This window comes from Quercus lobata, chromosome 2, assembly GCF_001633185.2.
Source record: "Quercus lobata isolate SW786 chromosome 2, ValleyOak3.0 Primary Assembly, whole genome shotgun sequence".
NCBI classification, from domain to species: Eukaryota; Viridiplantae; Streptophyta; class Magnoliopsida; order Fagales; family Fagaceae; genus Quercus; species Quercus lobata.
This window is the reverse complement of record NC_044905.1, coordinates 67570345-67588568: the sequence shown is the minus strand read 5'-3', so window position 1 is coordinate 67588568 and position 18224 is coordinate 67570345. Positions and strand designations below refer to the sequence as shown.

The 18224-nt window shown below is 33.2% G+C and overlaps 2 protein-coding genes across 4 annotated transcripts; one reads left to right on the top strand and one right to left on the bottom strand.

The window, feature by feature from the left end:
- The first annotated feature begins 4216 nt into the window (after window positions 1–4216).
- Window positions 4217–5510, top strand: LOC115976288. Its single transcript, XM_031097486.1, has 4 exons — window positions 4217–4325; window positions 4422–4615; window positions 4710–4815; window positions 4934–5510. The coding sequence occupies exons 2-4, from the start codon at window positions 4431–4433 to the stop codon at window positions 4976–4978; spliced, it is 336 nt and encodes a 111-aa protein (XP_030953346.1). The 5' UTR covers window positions 4217–4325; window positions 4422–4430; the 3' UTR covers window positions 4979–5510.
- A 394-nt stretch (window positions 5511–5904) lies between these two features.
- Window positions 5905–10731, bottom strand: LOC115976287 (protein CHLORORESPIRATORY REDUCTION 7, chloroplastic). Of its 3 annotated transcripts, none has more exons than XM_031097485.1 (3): window positions 10557–10731; window positions 9507–9649; window positions 5905–6221 (listed from the first exon to the last, which is right to left on the bottom strand). In XM_031097485.1, exons 1-3 carry the CDS (start codon window positions 10639–10641, stop codon window positions 6018–6020), a joined length of 432 nt encoding a protein of 143 aa, XP_030953345.1. In that variant the 5' UTR covers window positions 10642–10731; the 3' UTR covers window positions 5905–6017. The 3 variants fall into 3 exon arrangements, with proteins under 3 accessions (XP_030953345.1, XP_030953343.1, XP_030953344.1); XM_031097483.1 differs by having other exon boundaries at window positions 5905–6290; window positions 10557–10728; XM_031097484.1 differs by having other exon boundaries at window positions 5905–6290; window positions 9507–9637; window positions 10557–10726.
- Window positions 10732–18224: the final 7493 nt, after the last annotated feature.

Here is an 18224-nt window from a genome sequence, read left to right as displayed (position 1 = left end):
TTAATTCACATTTTTGGTTATTTTTAATGAACCAATTGTTAAGTATTCAATAAAAAAATCTAAAGCTTTTTTTTATAAATGATTAATGCTTTACAAGTAAAGTCCAGATAGTAGGATTCTCTATAATGTTCTTTGTCTATTATCTGGATCGATCCACTGTCTTTACGTGAGTACTTTGGTTAGGGCTGCCTTGACCACCTGTTTAATCTCTATCACCATTCATTAGACGAAGACAGAAAATGTTAGGTAACTAGAACCATCAAATTTGAAACCCCACCTTAGCAAATATTTCATTCTGTGTTTGAAAACACAATCATCCCAATTTAATTTTAAGCATAATTCCAAATTGCAATTAATAATCTATCATGGACAGAATTATTTAAATTTTTAACTACTCCGCTTATTAAATTCTTGGACTTTGGCCAATTGGAGTCGAACTTGACCGTAAACATTTACATCAATATCTATCTTAGGTTTAATGGTTTTTAGGTCTCATGTGATCAATGAGATCTTAATTTTGAATCTCCTAACCAACATTTTGGAACTACCTCAAAGAATTCATTTCTATAATTACAGTGTATAGAAACACACTTGGAGGAATAATTAACTTCTCAAAAACCAAATAAGGTCAGCTTTTTTTTTTTTTTTTTTCGCTAAATAAATATAATGCCAGCTAGTTATAACTTAATGTAAACCCAAAAGAAAAGGTAAAAAAAAAAAAAATCAAGGTGTATATTTTTTTGGGTAATTGGAGTATACACTAGTCCAAAGACAAAATTTTAGGCAATAAACGAGCACTGCCCATCAAGAATCAGATACTCCATAATAAAAAGATCTACCTTTTTTTTTTTTTTTTTTTTTGAGAAACAATAAAAAGATCTACCTAAGCAAGGGTATTGTTTCCTAAGTAGATTCCAACCACAAAGAGTTCAAATAATCTAGTTTTTTTTTTTGGATAACAACAATCTAGTTAATATATGATATATCGTAAATGTTTTCCATGATTGTGGCCATGAAAGCTGGGTCTGAGTCACAAAAAAAAATAGAGTTCTGAGTCAATTCAATTGATATCTACAGTCAAGGGTTAACAACATAAGCGAAAAGATTTGAGAATCTTAGGACCTATAATTTTAAAATTGACACAGATGTGCAAATTGACTAATGGTGGTTTGTTTGGAAAGATCAAGCTCACCAAATGAATGATACTCTCTCCAGATAGTCACAACTCACTAGTCAAATAAAGAGGGCTGTCAGCTTCTTAGTGTCATCTCCTTTGCTTCTAGTTCAAGAAGAATTGGGTCCCTGTTTTGGGAATATCTCCTAGATCCATGAATTACTGGGGTCATGCAATTGTAAGCCATAAGAACATGGCTAAAAAGTTGGCAGCAACTGCCCTGATGATTATCTTAAGCTTTTGTTTGATGTAGTTTATTTTTGTTGGGTCCACCTTTCTTCCCGTTCAAAAGTCTCTCATTCTCACCTATTTTTGTTTAGATGACCGTCCACAATTAAATGAGAGAAATGTGTTGGATAGAGGGGTTTGAATGGAACTAGAGCTAGAATCAATTGGAAATTGTATTTTAGATTAGTCTTTTTATATTGTACATTGTATTTTTCTCTACACATTTTTCATATTTTCAACATGTATTTCTGTATTTTCACATGTGATTTTTCAACATGTACATTGTATTTTGTAAATTGTTTTTGTATTTTCAACTTTTCTTCTTTCTTGTCGGCCATGGTTTATTGGGGTTTGCTTGCCTTTTCTTTTTCTTACTTGGATGAGAGAGAGAGAGAGAGAGAGAGAGAGAGAGAGAGATTAGGTTATGAAGAATTTGTGTGTTCCAAACCCTATTTATTTATTAAAAATCTATTTCATTCATAATTTGATCTTAAATTGGGGATTCCTCACAATTAACTATACAGATGCCTAGAAACGAGTTGGGTCAAATTGAGATTGGGTCAAGATAATCATGTTTAGGTAAAAAAACATATAATCCCAAATGTGTTGTAAATGGGTTGGATTGGTTAGGTTATGAGTTGACCTATATTTTTTCACATGCAAAAATAAATAAATAAATAAATGAACAAAAAAAAGTGATAAATGTAAAAATTTAAACTCAAAAATAAAATTTAAATAATACATAAATTTTTAAGTTTACAAATTTTAGAGTTCACTAATAATATAATCACAAAAAAAAAAAAAAAAAAAAACACTAAGTATTGTGGATTATGTCTAGTTATCAACCTTTTCAGATATATCTATTCCTATTACATGTAAAATAATAAAAAAATTATATTACCTAAAAATATAAATATATATAAAAAAATGTTTTAAAAATAAAACATAACATATTAGTTAATGAAAAATAAGTATATACTGAGTACGAATTATTCCTTAATCTACTCACTGTAACGCTTTGTTTGTTTCATTGGAAAACCTTCTATAAAGATAGTTTTCCACATTTTCCAACATTTGGTAGCACCAAAAAAAAAAAAAAAAATAGTCAATGGAAAACTATCTTTGGTCAACGGAAAACCCTAATAAAAATAAGGCTTGTTTTCTATAGGTTGTTTTCCAAAAATTTTTTTGGAAAACAATCTCTCTCTTATGCATTGCATCTCCTATAAATATTATCTTCGTCTGTAGTTGTGGAAAACATATTTTTTTGGCGCCTTCCCTCTCTCATGGTAAGATTTCTCACTTTTTCTCTCTTCTCTTTACTTTTTCTCTCCTCACACCCTCACTGCCACTAACTCTGGTCTCTCCTCTTCCCATAGATCTCTTTCTCTAACTATCTCTCTTCTCTCTTTTCTCCATGTTTCTCTTCCCCTCTGTAACATAATTCTCTGATTATATATATTTTTTCCTTCATTGATCGGTCAATAACTCCGACTTACAAAGGAGAACAAATTTGCAGTGGTAATTATTTCATTCCTCTCTACCAAAATCCCAATTCTTTACTTTGAATTTCAAGTTTGATTTTCTTTTTTCTCTAAATTTTTTTTGGTTTGATGGATTCCAAGCGTAAGTTACTTCTTTTTCGTACATAGTACCTATATTGCTCTAAATTGCTTTTACATGGGATAATCTTTACCTTGGAGTAATAATATTGTTATATAATGAATGATAATTGTTTAGGGAAATTGTATTTGTTGGCAAATACTTTTTTTATTGGCAGATAATTTATACAGATACTATGCAATGATAATATATTATTCAGTATATTATGTAAATACACAATTTAGAGTAATATTGAAGACTTGTGGTTGACCATAATAGACAATTAGTATACCAACAAAAAAAGGTAGACAATTAAAAATTATTGTTATTTATACTTATTGAAAATGTATTCCCCTATCAAATTTATATATATATATATATATATATATAGACAAATGGTTGATATGTGTATGTGTGTGTGTGTGTACATACATACGTACGTACATTACTGTCCATATATATGACAAAGATGAGTGGTAGAGATCAAGAAAATTTGACAACTAATTAATTTTGATTGTATCTATTATCAAAATTTTAGTATGAAAACCAAATTCATTCTTGGTTTTTTATTTATAATGATTACATTAGTTAGTTTATATAATATACATGTTCTAAATTATACAAGAAATACTTTTTAAAAATTGCATATCAAACACCAGAAAACATTCTTAAACCCATTTTCAAGGTCGTTACCAAACACTGGAAAATGAGACAATTTTCTAGAAAATACTCAAATGAACCATTTTCCAAAAAAACATTAATACTGAAACAAACAGAGCGTAAATAATAGATCCAGCACTAAAAAATCTTAATATTTGAGAATTGTTTTCTACCATATAAATTTTCCCATACCAATTAAACCTAGCCCTACAATCCCATCAATTTTAAAAATAATAATCATAAAAAAATATTATTTTAAAAAATGGTCAGATTGCGCCACTGCGCGCACAGCTGAAAAAGGATTTGATATTTTCCTTCGGTCCAATTTTGCTGGATCTTACCCAATTACCCATTTACCATATTTTTATTTTTCATTCATATTTTTACATGGTGGGCCATATGCTGAGGTGGCCGAAGCAGGATGTACTTTCTCCCTCTGTCCCTCAGCAACTTCAACGGGCAACTTTATTTTGAATCCTCAAACAAATCCAAAGCCTAAATTCGACCGTTGAACCAACCAAACAGCTCCACCCCCTCAACGGTTATCTCTACCACTCAAATTTCCTTCATACATTAAATTTCGCTTTAAGCTTATTACAATTGAGAGTTCCAGTATATGTAAAACTCTCTCCCTCTCTTCTCTTTCTCTCTCTGATCAGAGGTTATACTTCTTAATCCCTATCTCTCACCAAGAAGGTCTGACATTATTTAGTACTTTTCTTCAAGATGCTTAATTAATGCTTTGCGTTTTTCACAGGTAAATTCAATGGAGAACGTGCTCACTATGCTTCCCAAGAGCCCAATCCAACCAGAAAACACCATTATCGACTGTAAAACACCACCCCAGATTCAACAAAATGATGAAAACAATCGAAATCCCGGCAATGATTTGCGCAAACCCAGCACCCCAGAACGCCTTAAAGTCCCCAAGGCTTTCAAGTTCCCCGAAAGGTACACTTTTTTTCAGTGTTTCCTACAGTTCTAGCAATACACTTCATGTTTAGTATTGCAATTTGTAACTTTTTTGTGTATATTTCTTTGGCAGGTATAGAAGCCCGACTGATTCGATGATGTCCCCAGTTACAAAAGGCCTTCTTGCCAGAAGCAGAAAAGGTGGCATGCTTTTACCACCTAGTGTAAATCAAACCAAGGTATATAAGTTGTTATTGAACTATGGAACTTTTCTTTTAGCAAACTTTGGAGTTTGGGGTTCAGATAATTGACCCATTTGTTTTTTTCTTATTTGTGTTGTTTGTGTCATTGCTTTAGATCCAGGACTTGCGTGTTCAGGATGCGGATCTCGTTGAAAAGTGAAGAAGTTTAAAGCTGTTGGATAAATGCTTCAAGATCAGATGGATTTCTTGATCCTAACGATGTCATCAAATTCAAGAAGATTTGATGGGATTGCATGTGCAGAAACCCTATTGCTTTTCATTTGAGTAAGATGCGTGTAATGTTGTAATTCTCTGAGGCTTCATATGTAATTTGATTGCAGTTTTGTAATAAGGAAGTTGTTCACTATTTAGAGTCTATGTGCAAATGCTTCTGTTGAAGAAAATGATTGACAGGGAAACGAGTCAAACATATTACACGTGGGTTTGTACCTGTTTTGAAGAATGCAAATGAAGAAAACTAGGAGTACTATTGAGTCTTGACTAGTCCTAAGATTGGTGAACACAATGCAACCTTAGTACAGCCTATATACTGAAGGCTAAAGGTGCAGTACACACTCTTATGAAACAGTTCTAAGTCATGTCTAGGCAACAGCCCACTTCACAATGCATTGCTCAGTCGCGGGCATTGAATAAAATCATAGTTAAAAAGGATGTCTATTCTCCTTTCTAAATTCTGTATTTTCTTTCGATGATGGAGTAAGAAATTTTATTCAAACCAGAAGAGAAAAGCCTGCTAGGCAGGACAACTAGTACAACAGGCAGGCATAAAAGTTCCATAAAATGCCCACAAGCAACATTAAATTCATTCCAGCTTTTAAGAACATGAGAGAAACATAACCCAGACTGGCAATTCAGTTTTGCTTTCCCTAGGGACGGTAGGACCCAAACTGGAGAAAGTTTTGAATAGTATTTTTTTAATATTCTATTTTTGCTTACTTAATGTGGGGTGAATACTTGGTTTTAAGGATGTAAAGCTGGCCTCTATGAAGTTCCCTAGGAATATTTTCTTTATTGTTTGCAAACTTTAGTAAATTGTAGTCAAACCTTTATCTCAACATGTCCAACTTACATAAAATGAATTTTATGGCTGCTCTTATATTATAACTATTTCTTAGTTGTAGCAAAATTATATGTAGCATGGTTCCATCATCTTTAGAACAGGCAAATTTAACATTTTCTCAATCCAAACGAACTTCATACCATTGGATTGAACCAACATTTCCATCGATTTCAAGTTCACAAACAGACTTTACTAGGAACAAAACAGCATCGTCAATGTTTTCGAATCTGGCAAGATCTGGAGGGAGGGCCTCGCCTGGCCAGTTTTCCAGCCTATCTTTCAACTTCGCCTTTAACTCTTCCTCAGAAACAAATCTCTCTTCCTGTCCTGGTTCCATTAGAACATAAGTTTCACTCTTCTGATATTTCCTACTTCTTCTAATTGCATAAACCTGAAAACAATGTACTGAGAATTGAAAATGGCACCTGTAATAAGATATGCATCTGAAAATAGTTATTTTTAAAATCTAAACTAGTGTTGAGAGTATATCCTAGGCCCAACAGCCCTAAGCCCATTATAGTTAGTATAGTAGGTTCAATGTATTAGTGCCTCTATTCTATGACTTATACTACATTCTATTGCTTGAACTATCAGGCTTAGATCAGTAAGCCTTATATAAAAGCCCCCTCTACATTCTTTATGACATATAAAATGTACAGAATTTTCAGTTTTTTTGTAGCATTAGAGCTATGTTGATCCTAATCCCACGAGGAAATGTATGAAAAGATAATAGAATGACCCTGAATGCTCACACATCCCCCTTATTTATAGTTGAGCATACGCCACTTCACGGATGGTTTACAATCTTGTGGGGAGTTGTCTATCTTAACAGTTGCAACCTTTGCCAAAGGTTATTTACCTTCACCAAGAGTCACACCTCTTTGAAGAGTTATATCTTTTTCAAGGGTTGCAAACATCACCAAATAACACAATCGTATTGTAAAGCAAACAATGCTTCAGGGGTCAAATATCACCAAGTTATGATGTTATCACCCTCATATACTTAAATCTCCCACTTAAGCACAATAGTTAACTTGATATCTTGGTACAGATACTTTGCTCTATGCTAACTCTCAACTACAATAACTCTTAAATTGGCATTAGTGAATAACTTGGCTATACATTAGCATACTATGCCACTTGTAAAACTTACTGCATCCCTTTCATGAACTATTGGTTATCAACCATACATCCCAGATGACTTCCAAGCGAACAACATTGATCTTCTCAGGTAAAAGCTCCACCAATCCACCTTCGTGATTATTGTTATCATGCCTTAGCCACCTTATACAAACCTCACACCATTCATGAGGCTTCATCTAACCTTCTATGTCAACAAGAAATGAAGCAGAAATTGGATGTACTAACAAAAACAAGGTGTTGGATATGGTTGATCTGCCTCCAGGAAAATCTACTATAAGGTGCAAGTGGGAGTTCAGGACTTGTTCAGATGGCTCTATTGAATGCTACAAAGCATGCCTTATAGCTAAGGGATTTATGTAGGAGTATGCCATAAATTATAAAGAGACCTTTGCTCTTGTCACCCATCTCTCCTATGCTTGCACTCTCATTGCAGTGGTTTTCACTTTCCACAGGGACTACTCTCAGATGGATGTAAAGAATTTCTCTCAATAAGGATCTCGCAGGGAAGTTTATATGCAGCCACTTCCAGGATTTTCTCATCCTCAACAATAGGTCAGATTTGTAAAGCATTATAAGACTAAAGCAAGCACCACATGCTTGGTCTGCAAAATTCAGCTCAACCATTCCCTGCTTGGTTATTCAGCTAGCTCTTGTGACATCCTCAACAATAGGTCGTATTTGTAAAGCATTATATAGACTAAAGCAAGCACCACATGCATGGTCTGCTAAATTCAGCTCAACCATTCCCAGCTTGGTTATTCAGCTAGCTCTTATGACATCCCCAACAATAGGTCGGATTTGTAGAGCGTTATATAGACTAAAGCAAGTACCACGTGCTTGGTCTGCTAAATTCAGCTCAACCATTCTTAGCTCGGTTATTAAGCTAGCTCTTATGACATCCTCAACAATAGGTCAGATTTGTAGAGCATTATATAGACTAAAGCAAGCACCACGTGCTTGGTCTGCTAAATTCAGCTCAACCATTCCCAGCTCAGTTATTCAGCTAGCTCTTATGACTCAACATTGTTCATTAGATGCGCAAACCATGGCACCATTCTTATTTTGCTCTATGTTGATGACATGATTATTGGTAAATATTTGTGGGGCATTCACAAGCTCAAGTAGTTCCTCAATTAACAATTTGAGATTGCTTTGGTTTGTCTTGAGGTATCCTCTTCTCTTGATGGTTACTATCTCACTCAAGCAAAAGATAACACAAAGCTTCTTTCTCGAGCTGATTTTACTGACAATAAGACATATGATACACCTCTTGAGCCTAATGTTCGACCCAATGCTCATGATGGGGAGTCTATTCATTATGCTACCTGCTACCCGCTCTAGAAAGTTCTTTGGGAGTATAGTGTATCTCACAGTTATACATCTATATATCTCATATGCAGTAGATATCATCAACAAATTCATGGCAACGCCATCATCTTCCCATTTTTCCATAATTCTCTGCATTCTTTACCATTTGAAAGGCACTTGTTTTGTGGCCTAAACTTCTCACTGTCACCTTTGATGATCCGTGCCTCTACTAATGTTAACTAGGCAAGAAACCTTATAGATTGTCGTTCCACCACAAGATTTTGCTTCCTGCTCAACGACTCTCTCATTTCCTAGTATAGCAAGAAGCAAACTGTGGTTGCTCAATCTAGCACAAAAATCAAATACAAGGCACTTGCTGATATAATATCAAAACTTCTATGGCTTTTCTAGATTTGGGAAAATTCCTTACCCACAATAGTCACTATCTATTTAAAAACAGGTTTCAATCCAAACGGCGATCAATTACATCTTCCATGAACAAATTAAACACACTGGGATTGATTTTTTCTTGTCATCATAGCTTTAGGTTACTTCACATGCAGTTGTGGTCGATTTCCTCTAATGATTAGCTGGCATACATCTTCACCAAGTTCCATCTACCAGGCCACTTCCTCTAGCTGGGACTGTTAGAATATATCCTTAGTCCAATAGGCCCAAACCATTATAATCAGTCTAGATTGAATTTACTAGTACCACTGTATTGTACTTTTTGTACAATAGAGCTGTATGAAAGAGCCCTGCGTAAAGTTTGTGATATATACAATATACAGAATATCCAGTCTTTTCAACTAGCTTAATACATAGATATTTCTTTTCAATCTTTTCTGATATGCTCCTTTCACTATACGATTAAGAGTGACATTTCCATCTGTGTATCCAAATCTTGGTGAAGAAAAATTAGCTCGGGGACTTGGACACTTTTTTGTCAGTTTGCTATTTCTTGTTGCTTGGTAAAAAATTATGTATTAAAGATTTTCATATGTAATACATATACAAAAAACTTATTGGTTTCACTTAATGCATGGGAAGGTTTGAGGATAAGGATATCTATTGTCTAAGAAATCAAAGAACAAGGATATTAGATGAACCTTCAATGTGTTTCTGTTGTTGACAAGGGGGCAAAGAAGTAAGCTACCTTTAATGCATGTCTGTTGTTGCTTGACATTTTAGGCAGTTTGGGATGGACTGAAGAATTCCAGTATGCTGTTACATCCGCCGGTCTTGTGTGAATTGATGGACTTCGAATATGTTGTCTTGCTTCTTTACCTGCGTGTGATGCTGCTATCATTTTGAATTGCACAACGTTTCTTCCTTAGGTAATCAAATACACTCTCTGATATATTTAAGGTAACTAGTGGTGTTGTTTCTGCTAGTAATTGAAGTACATTATTCAAAAGGGAACTTTTTAACATGTTCACCATTTCTTTTAAACAGAGGAGAACGCTAAGACTTTGTCTTGAGGGATTCCTTGTAACATTAAATCTCTGAACTCACATCCACCTTGTATTATTCAGGAAGTCACAAACTCTATTTTTATAAGTTTACAATGCAATGTAAATAATGTTGAATTTTTGTTGATTTTATCAAATATGAACAGTATACTTTCCAATCTAGTCATTGTTAGCATTGTCATGATTCATTAAGTTGCCCCAAATTATGCTTTGATTAATAACATGCACTTTCCTATTAGCGACCTCACGCTTGCTAGCATATTTCAACTCCATACAAAGTTGTTCTGTGTCTCTTGACTTTTGAGGTCATTTTCTTCTTGACAAAGTACCATCCAGGCTATCGTAATTTGAGAACTGTACTTTTTACAGATTTTTGACAACTCTACTTAAATCAATGTTCATTGTTTAATATTACAATACATTAGCAATTTCACTTTCACAGTCACAGTTTACTGCTTCAATAAGGTCCCCTTTTCTTTGTTTTCCAATTCTTAAGTTTATCTTGAATCCTATGCAACCAGTAGGAAAACATGTATGTAACAATCATTGACTCAGAACCTAGTGCCCCATTACATCTTATTAAATGATCAGATTCATCACCAAGACTTACCTTATCTTCTTTCATTTCATGCTCACACTTTCATAAAGTAAGAAACATACGTGGACTGTCATAGTACAAATATCAAGAGAGCTAATAAACTGATAAGCAGTTCAAAGAGAAGAATAGAGCTTACAACTGAGGTTCTGAACTCCATTGATGAACAGCTGCTTCTCCAAAGCTCCCTCCATTGAAACCAGTTTGCCTGTGATTTTCAACATCTTTCTTCATTAGCTTAAAAATGAAATGTGGGTGAGAGCTTATATTATATGTACCAACAAAAATGTTGTAGATAACGTTACAAAAACAAACTGAACCTCCAACTGCCTTACATGTCTTACCCTCTGTTGTTTTTTTTGGTTATATTTTCAAAACTACCCTCTTGGGCTCCAGTTGTAACCGTGCACATTCAGCCCACCAACTTAACAACTCGACCCAATCCGATGCTTCAAGTTTTGTGGGTGTTTTTTTTTTTTTTTTTTGGGTGGGTTTGGATTGGGTTGGGTTCTAATTAATAAAATTATAACCCAAGTAATCTCTGACCCAATAGTTTTAAAAATAATTATTTAAATTTGTTAGTTCAATTAATTTTGGATTTTAAGATTTAGTTTAAAATAGTGTGTAACCTCGTGCATATGCACAAATACAATTATAAACAATTGCAATTATAAGGTTCAAATTATACATTTTTTTTTTTTAAGAAGAGATTCAAATTAATGAATTATATATGGTATTAGCTTTTATATATATATATATATATATATATATATTATATATGATTTAGAATTTAATTGGCTTTTAGACTTTTCAGTTTTTGCGCCCAATAATTTACTTGCCACAAAAATTAAAAACTTAGTTGGACACTTGGCAGAAAATTGGATTCCAATTGAAATCCAATTTAGAATCTAATTGGATTTGGACTCTTCGATTTTTACACTCAATAATTCACTTGGCACAAAATTAAAAATTAAATAGGAAACGTGGTACAAAATTGAGAATTCAATTAAGTCTAATTGGATTTTCTCTAAGATTTAGCTATTAATATATATATATATATATATATATATATATATATTGCTAGTTAAATTTATTTTGAATCTTATGACTTAATTTTGATGAAATCAAAATATTATGTTTAAGTGTTTAACCGTTTACAGTCTTTCAAAAATGTGTACTGTAAGGGCCTAAAAAAGGCTAAGCCCACTTAGAATAGTGGAGTTAGATTTTATAGGCCCAGTGTAATTAATTTATTAGAGTATGGGTTGACAAGGTCAATTTTAATGCTCTCTTATGGTCCAACTATTAGGTTAGTGGAGATAGGGCTAAGTGAATTGTAAAAAGAAGTACTAAATCTGAAAATAAAACTACCTTGAGTCTAGTCGAGGAGTCAATGTTTATAAAAAGTTTCAAGTTTTTCATATACAAGGTTTCCCTACACAGTTCTTCTCTTTTCTTTCAATCTCTCGTCCCCCTCATTTGGAGGGGTTTCCTTTCCTTATATAGTCCTCTAGATTGCATCCTAACTCCCCACTTATACAGTTAAGGGTCTTCTTTTGGATGCTTGTCCCATCAGAGTTGTGTTGGAGGTGGTAAAATGTGCTGCAAGCTGTGAGACCACTGTTTAGAGGTCATTCTTTCATTAATGTGGCCATCTGAGTTGGTACAGTGCATTAAATGCAGAGGTAATGGCTACTTTATCTAAATATTTCATTTCTTCTTTACTCACACGTTTCTTCCACCTTCTTCGGTTTCTTGTCTTTTGGTACTATTGGCTTGCTTGGTAATTCTCGAGGAAAGCTTGGTCCTTGGGCTCCTCGGAAGGTCAACCTCTTCATCTTTCCAGTTTGGGCTCAAATCCACGGGTTGGGCCAAGATTGATGTGCAAATGGGCCTTTTTGTCCTCCTTGGGCTGGGCCCACAGCTTTCATTCCATAATCGGCCTCACCCTTCCTACATGTAAACTTATTAATATACACAATTTTCAATCAACTTACACAATTATGTATGTTATTTATTTATTTATTGAGAAATAGACTAACTGCTAAACACACACATATAGAGGTGTTCACCAAACCGCACAAACTGCAAAAACCGCACCAAAACCGCCCGTAAAATAGCATAACCGCACCGCACTCTCTCTATATATTAATATATTTAATTATTTTTAATATTAAATATATTATTAATAGTTTAATATCCCTAGTTTTCAAAAAAAAAAAAAGTTTGATAACCCTAGCAAGTGTTGATTAGGAAAACCAACCCAAAATAAAGAAAAACTAACTCAATAGTTTAAAACTTGGCCCAAAACAAAGGGAAAAATTAGTTTTAGGATAGGTAGGAAAAGCCCAAAATTTGTAAAATATACCAACTTCAAACTGTTTAAACCGCATCTTATACATAGTATCGCATATATGACCGCAAAAATAAGGTGTGGTGCAGTTTAGGTTATGGTTTTGGCTAAACTCTAAACAGCACCACACAGCACCGTACCACATATGTAACCACAAAAATAAGATACGGTGCAATTATGGTTTTAGCTAAACCGCACCGCAAAGTGCGGTGCTAAAAATTGCTCAAAATCGCACCGCACCGCAAACACCCCTACACACGCACACACTTAATTACACTCTCTTACTAAACTCAAACATATTAATTAACCCAAAGTACCACTACAAAATGGCCTAACTCTTGTAGTAGTAGAGTGAGGTTTTAAGCAATGGAAAAGAGTTACACTTAATCGATGTGAGACAACACCCACTTTTTTCTTTTTCTTTTTTTGAGAAACAAACTAATTGCAAAGTACACACACATTTAATTACACTCTCTCACCAAGCTCAAATACATACACAATTATATATGTTGAATGTACATAGTTATGTACATTTTATAAATAAATAAAAAAATTGTGTAAGTTGAGTATATATAAGTGAGTACATTATTTGAAAATTATGTGCAATGAATGTGTAAAATTATGTACATTCTTTAAAAAATGTGTACATTAAATGTACAAAATTGTGTACATTTTTTGATAATTGTGTATATTTCTTGAAAAATGTGTAAGTAGAATGTACATGATTGTGTACGTAGTTATGTACGTTGAAAACTATGTACGTTGAATTTACACAATTATATACCTTCTTTGAAAAATATGTATGTTGAATGTACATAATTTTTGTACATTCTTTGAAAATTGTGTATGTTAAATGTATAAAATATTGTACATTATTTGAAAAATTATGGAAATTAAATATATAGAATTTAGTACATTATTTGAAAAATTATGGAAATTAAATATATTGAATTTAGTATATTATTTTAAAAATGTGTATGTTGAATGTAAATAAATGTGTATGTTCAACATACACAATTTTCAAAAACTGTACACTGTGGGGCCAGAGAACTTATGACCAGGCCTACTTTCCATTAGGACCCAAGGCCCGTGCCGAGGAAAGTAGTTGCCGAGGACAAGTGGTGAAAGACCAAATAGCCTAGAGATGCAGCTGAGGATGACCCTGTCCTCGGCATCCCAAGACTTTAAAGGGAAGAACGACATGTCGTCAAAGGCAGTCTCCAAAGCAGAAGAAAAGGCAAGTAGAATGGGACTCATGTGGGGGTACGAAGTGGGGATGGTTCAAGGTAAAGACGTCACCTCCGCATTAAATGTGCCCACAAACGTCCTAACCATATTAATTGGAAAAGACTCCTGAACAGTGTGGTTTCGGTTATTGCAACTAACAGAGAGTGGGGAGAGGCGGCTGATGGGATAGGTACTCGAATAGGTACTTATCTGATCAACAGATGGAGGGTTAAGATCAACCGAGAATGACTATATAATGTGAAAGCTTATGCGCCAAGAAAGAGAGGCGGAAAAGAGGGTACCCAGAAAAGGGAAAGGAAGGATCAGAACATTAAGTTTCATGAACAAGATCCACGGATAACTTTAGCTCACCTCTATGCGTCCACCATGAGTACCACGACTAACCACTGTCCGGTGACCAAGACCTAGCCTTTCAAGCCCTAGCCTTTCAAGCCCACGCTCTACAAATTATATTATTTGGGCCTTTAACGTACGAACCCAATATCATTTTGGGGTCGTTACAAATTGAGACCTTACATACACAATTTTGTACTTTCAATGTACACAATTTTGTATATTCAATGTACACATTTTTTAAGGAATATACAAAATTCTATACCTTTCTCGCACACATTTTTCATAGAAAGTACTCAGTTAGTTATACTTAATGTACACAATTTTTCAAAGAATTTACACAATTTTATACATTTAATCTACACAATTTTCAAAGAATATACATAATTTTGTACATTTAATATACACAATTTTCAAAGAACTTATACAATTATGTACATTAAACGTGCCAATTTTTCAATGAATGTTTACAGTGGTGTACATTTAACTTACACATTTTTTTTATTATAAAAAATGTACATAATTCTATTCATTCCTTGCACACCATTATCAAAGAATGTACCCGATTATATACACTCAATGTACATATTTTCTCAAAGAATGTACACAATTTTGTACATATAAAATATACAAGTTTCAAAAAAATTGCACATTATCAAAAAACTTACACAATTGTGTTCATTCAATATATGACATTTTTCAAGAAATGTACACAATTGTGTATATTTTATCTACACAATTTTCAACTCAAGGGGTTGGCCAAGTTGGTTGGGCTCTCGGTCTTAAGGTGTTTGTACTGGGCTCGGTTGGGTGTGCTCCCAGTTTGAGTCCTGCTACCTGTACTTTGAAAAGAATTTCCTTGACCTGTGCTTTACCCCTTCGTGGGCCCACCCAACATGAATAGTGATCAATCTTTAATTGAAAGCCTTGAGAATACACTGTGCGAGAGTAAAAAAAAAAAAACGCGCACTCAATTTTTGAACATTGTAAATAATTCTATACATTCCTCATACACATTTTTTAAAGAATATACTCAGTTATGTATACTTAATGTACACAATTTTTAATGAATACACACAATTCTAGTTCAACTTAGGATTGAGATTGGTTCGAGTTTTGGGTAGGTAGGTAGGTAGGTAGGTAGGTAGGAACCTGATCCAACCCGCAAATGTGGGTCTATAGGTCAGACATTTTTTTTTAATTAAAAAAAAAACTCCCACCCAATGTTGTTTTGGGCTTCTTCTTTTTTGGCAGTGTCTGAGGATATTCTTTAATACTGGCGCTTTTTTTTTTCTATGGTTTAAACTTACACATTTAACTATGTGTGCACCATGAAGGCATAAAGAGAAAGTTTTCAGGGTAAGACAGTGAGAGGAAAAATGTCAGAGTAGTGTGTCTGTGAATTGTGATCTTTAGCGACTATTCTTATATAGAGGGACTCATGTTCATGCAGAAGGAAAATATCCATGGAAAAAATCTAAATATTCAAAAACGGTAACATTCTGAAGACTTGAACATTTCAAGAGAGAAGAGAGAAGAGAATAGATATAGAAAGTTTTAGAGCATTCGGAATAAAGCTCTTAAAAGCTAAAAAGTCAATTTTTAGCAACTCATTCCACAAAAAACATACTACAACAATGTTGCTATTTTTATAAATTTTGGCAAATGAGGTAAATGGCAGTCTACTGTAGCTCAAAACTTACACATTTTTTTTTAAATTTTAATATTCCTTAGATGAAGTGGCTGATTGCTTTTGTTGTTTGTGGAAGTTGTTTTATTTATTTATTATTTTAATGAGTTGTTTATATTATTTTAAATGAAGCGGTAAAAAAATAAAACTTTTGATAAAGGGTGTATTCTAAAGTAAGATGGTAAAATAAATAAATTAGGTTTTTGAGTTGATAAAGCTAAAATTTTTAGCTCCTTTGATGTGAATGCTCCAATATTATTGATGTCAAAAAAAAAAAAAAAAAAAAAAAAAAAAAAAAAAAAAAAAAAAGAAGAAGGAAGAAGCTATTGGGTCATTGGAGGGGAATTTTTACCTTCCATGGCTGCCAGCTTGCCACAAATCATGAGTTACGTGCATATTGTAGGGGGAAGGAGAAGACTTGGTGAGACTTTACTGCTACCATCCCCAACCTCTTTCTAAGAAGTTTTTTTTTTTTTTTTTTTGAGGTGTTTAGATTTTACCTCCTGATATTTCAGAATTTAGATTTTATCTCTAAAATTTGGGGGTATTTGAACTTTACATCCTGCAATTTTGAAATTTTAGGATGTAAAATCCAAACACCCCAAAATTTCAAGGTGTAAAATTCAAAAGTTCCTAAACTTTAAGAGTGTAATTTGCAATTTGCAATTTTTTTTTTTTAAGAAGCTAAATGAAAAAGGGATATATAATTTTGGGTAGAAAAAAAGCCCAAAATGAAGATAACCACCCAATAAAAAATAATCCATGTCTCCCCAATATGGAATTATCTGTTGAAGACCAAAAAATAAGGAAAGACCATTTAACATATCTGTTAAGGAAAATTCATCAACCAAATCAGAAAGTCATTCCCGTGTGATGAGGAAATCAAACACAAAAGGAAAGCAACGGCTATGATAATAAATACAGATTGAATAATTGTAGGAAGTTTGTTCCCAAAAACTTTGTATGTATAAAATACGTTGATTTCATCCTGGTAACGTTTTATTTTTATCTTTAGTTAATAAATAGTATCACCTCCAAAAAAAAAAAAAAAAAAAGGTTAATAAACACTATTGTTTATTAACTTTTCAAAATTATTAAGCACGGTATACGGTTGACAAAATTTTTAACTTCCAAACAAGTCTCTCAAGAAAGAAGTTGTGAAAAATTAAACTCTATTACATTACATTTGTGACAAAAAGTGATAAAAATTTTGTGGTCCTAGACTTTTAGAGTATGTTTGTTTGGAGAGATTTTAGGGAGGATGGAAAATTGAGGAAAGAAAAGTGGAGAGAAAACCTTTTAATGGATGTTTGGTTGGAAGGGGGAGAGGAAAAAGAATAATACTAGAGATACAAATTATTTTACAAAAAATTTTACAAACTGCTGATGTGATGAGTAATTATTGGTAAATGAAAAAGTGATATTAATGGTGGGTCTAGATGAAAACCAATAAAAGGTTGGCCACATCATCAGTTTGTAAAAAATTTGTAAAATAGTTTGTAGTTGCAGTATTACTCGAGAAAAAAACATATGGTGGGGCCCAGGTGTTTTCTTTCCGAGCCCATCAAAATGTTTTCTTCCCAAAATGGAGATAAAACTTAGATAAGAAAACTCAGTGCATTAAAAAGACTAGAATACCCATGTGCAAGTGCACATGGTTTTTCGTTTCTATGCCAGTTTGGCTTTTCTTTTTTTCTTTTCTTTTTTTCTCTTCTGATTTTTATCCCAATTCGTTGTACAGTCATACTACTGCTATCTATTTTTTCTTTTTCTTTTTTGGTTATCAAAAAATATCTTCCTTTTTGTTTAATTTTGTGATTTTTTTCCTTTTATTCTTTTTTTTTTTCTTCTTTTTTTTTTTTAAGTGCTCATCTTCCTTTAACTATTACTCCTTTAAAAAAAAAAAAAAAAATTGAAGTGTTCATACTTCATACACAATTTTTTAAATAAAAAATGTGTTACTTTTTTATTTTATTTAATGGGGACATAATTGTAAATTTATATTTACTTCATTTTCCATCCTCTCATTTTTCCTCTCAATCAAACAAAAGAGTTTTCCATCATTCTATTTTTTCATCCCTCCAATAAAACACACATGAGGGAAAATTAAATCTTTTCTATCCTCTCACTTTTCCATCCTCCCAAAATTTTCTATCCTTCTACTTTTCCACCCCTCAAACCAA

Coding starts and splice junctions, on each gene's coding strand:
- LOC115976288 (XM_031097486.1), top strand. CDS start 4,431: ATGGAGAACGTGCTCACTATGCTTCCCAAGAGCCCAATCCAACCAGAA. Junction 4,616..4,709: donor GCTTTCAAGTTCCCCGAAAG/GTACACTTTTTT, acceptor TTTCTTTGGCAG/GTATAGAAGCCCGACTGATT. Junction 4,816..4,933: donor CTAGTGTAAATCAAACCAAG/GTATATAAGTTG, acceptor TCATTGCTTTAG/ATCCAGGACTTGCGTGTTCA.
- LOC115976287 (XM_031097483.1), bottom strand. CDS start 10,641: ATGTTGAAAATCACAGGCAAACTGGTTTCAATGGAGGGAGCTTTGGAG. Junction 9,650..10,556: donor TGGAGTTCAGAACCTCAGTT/GTAAGCTCTATT, acceptor AAATGATAGCAG/CATCACACGCAGGTAAAGAA. Junction 6,291..9,506: donor ACAACAGACATGCATTAAAG/GTAGCTTACTTC, acceptor CATTGTTTTCAG/GTTTATGCAATTAGAAGAAG.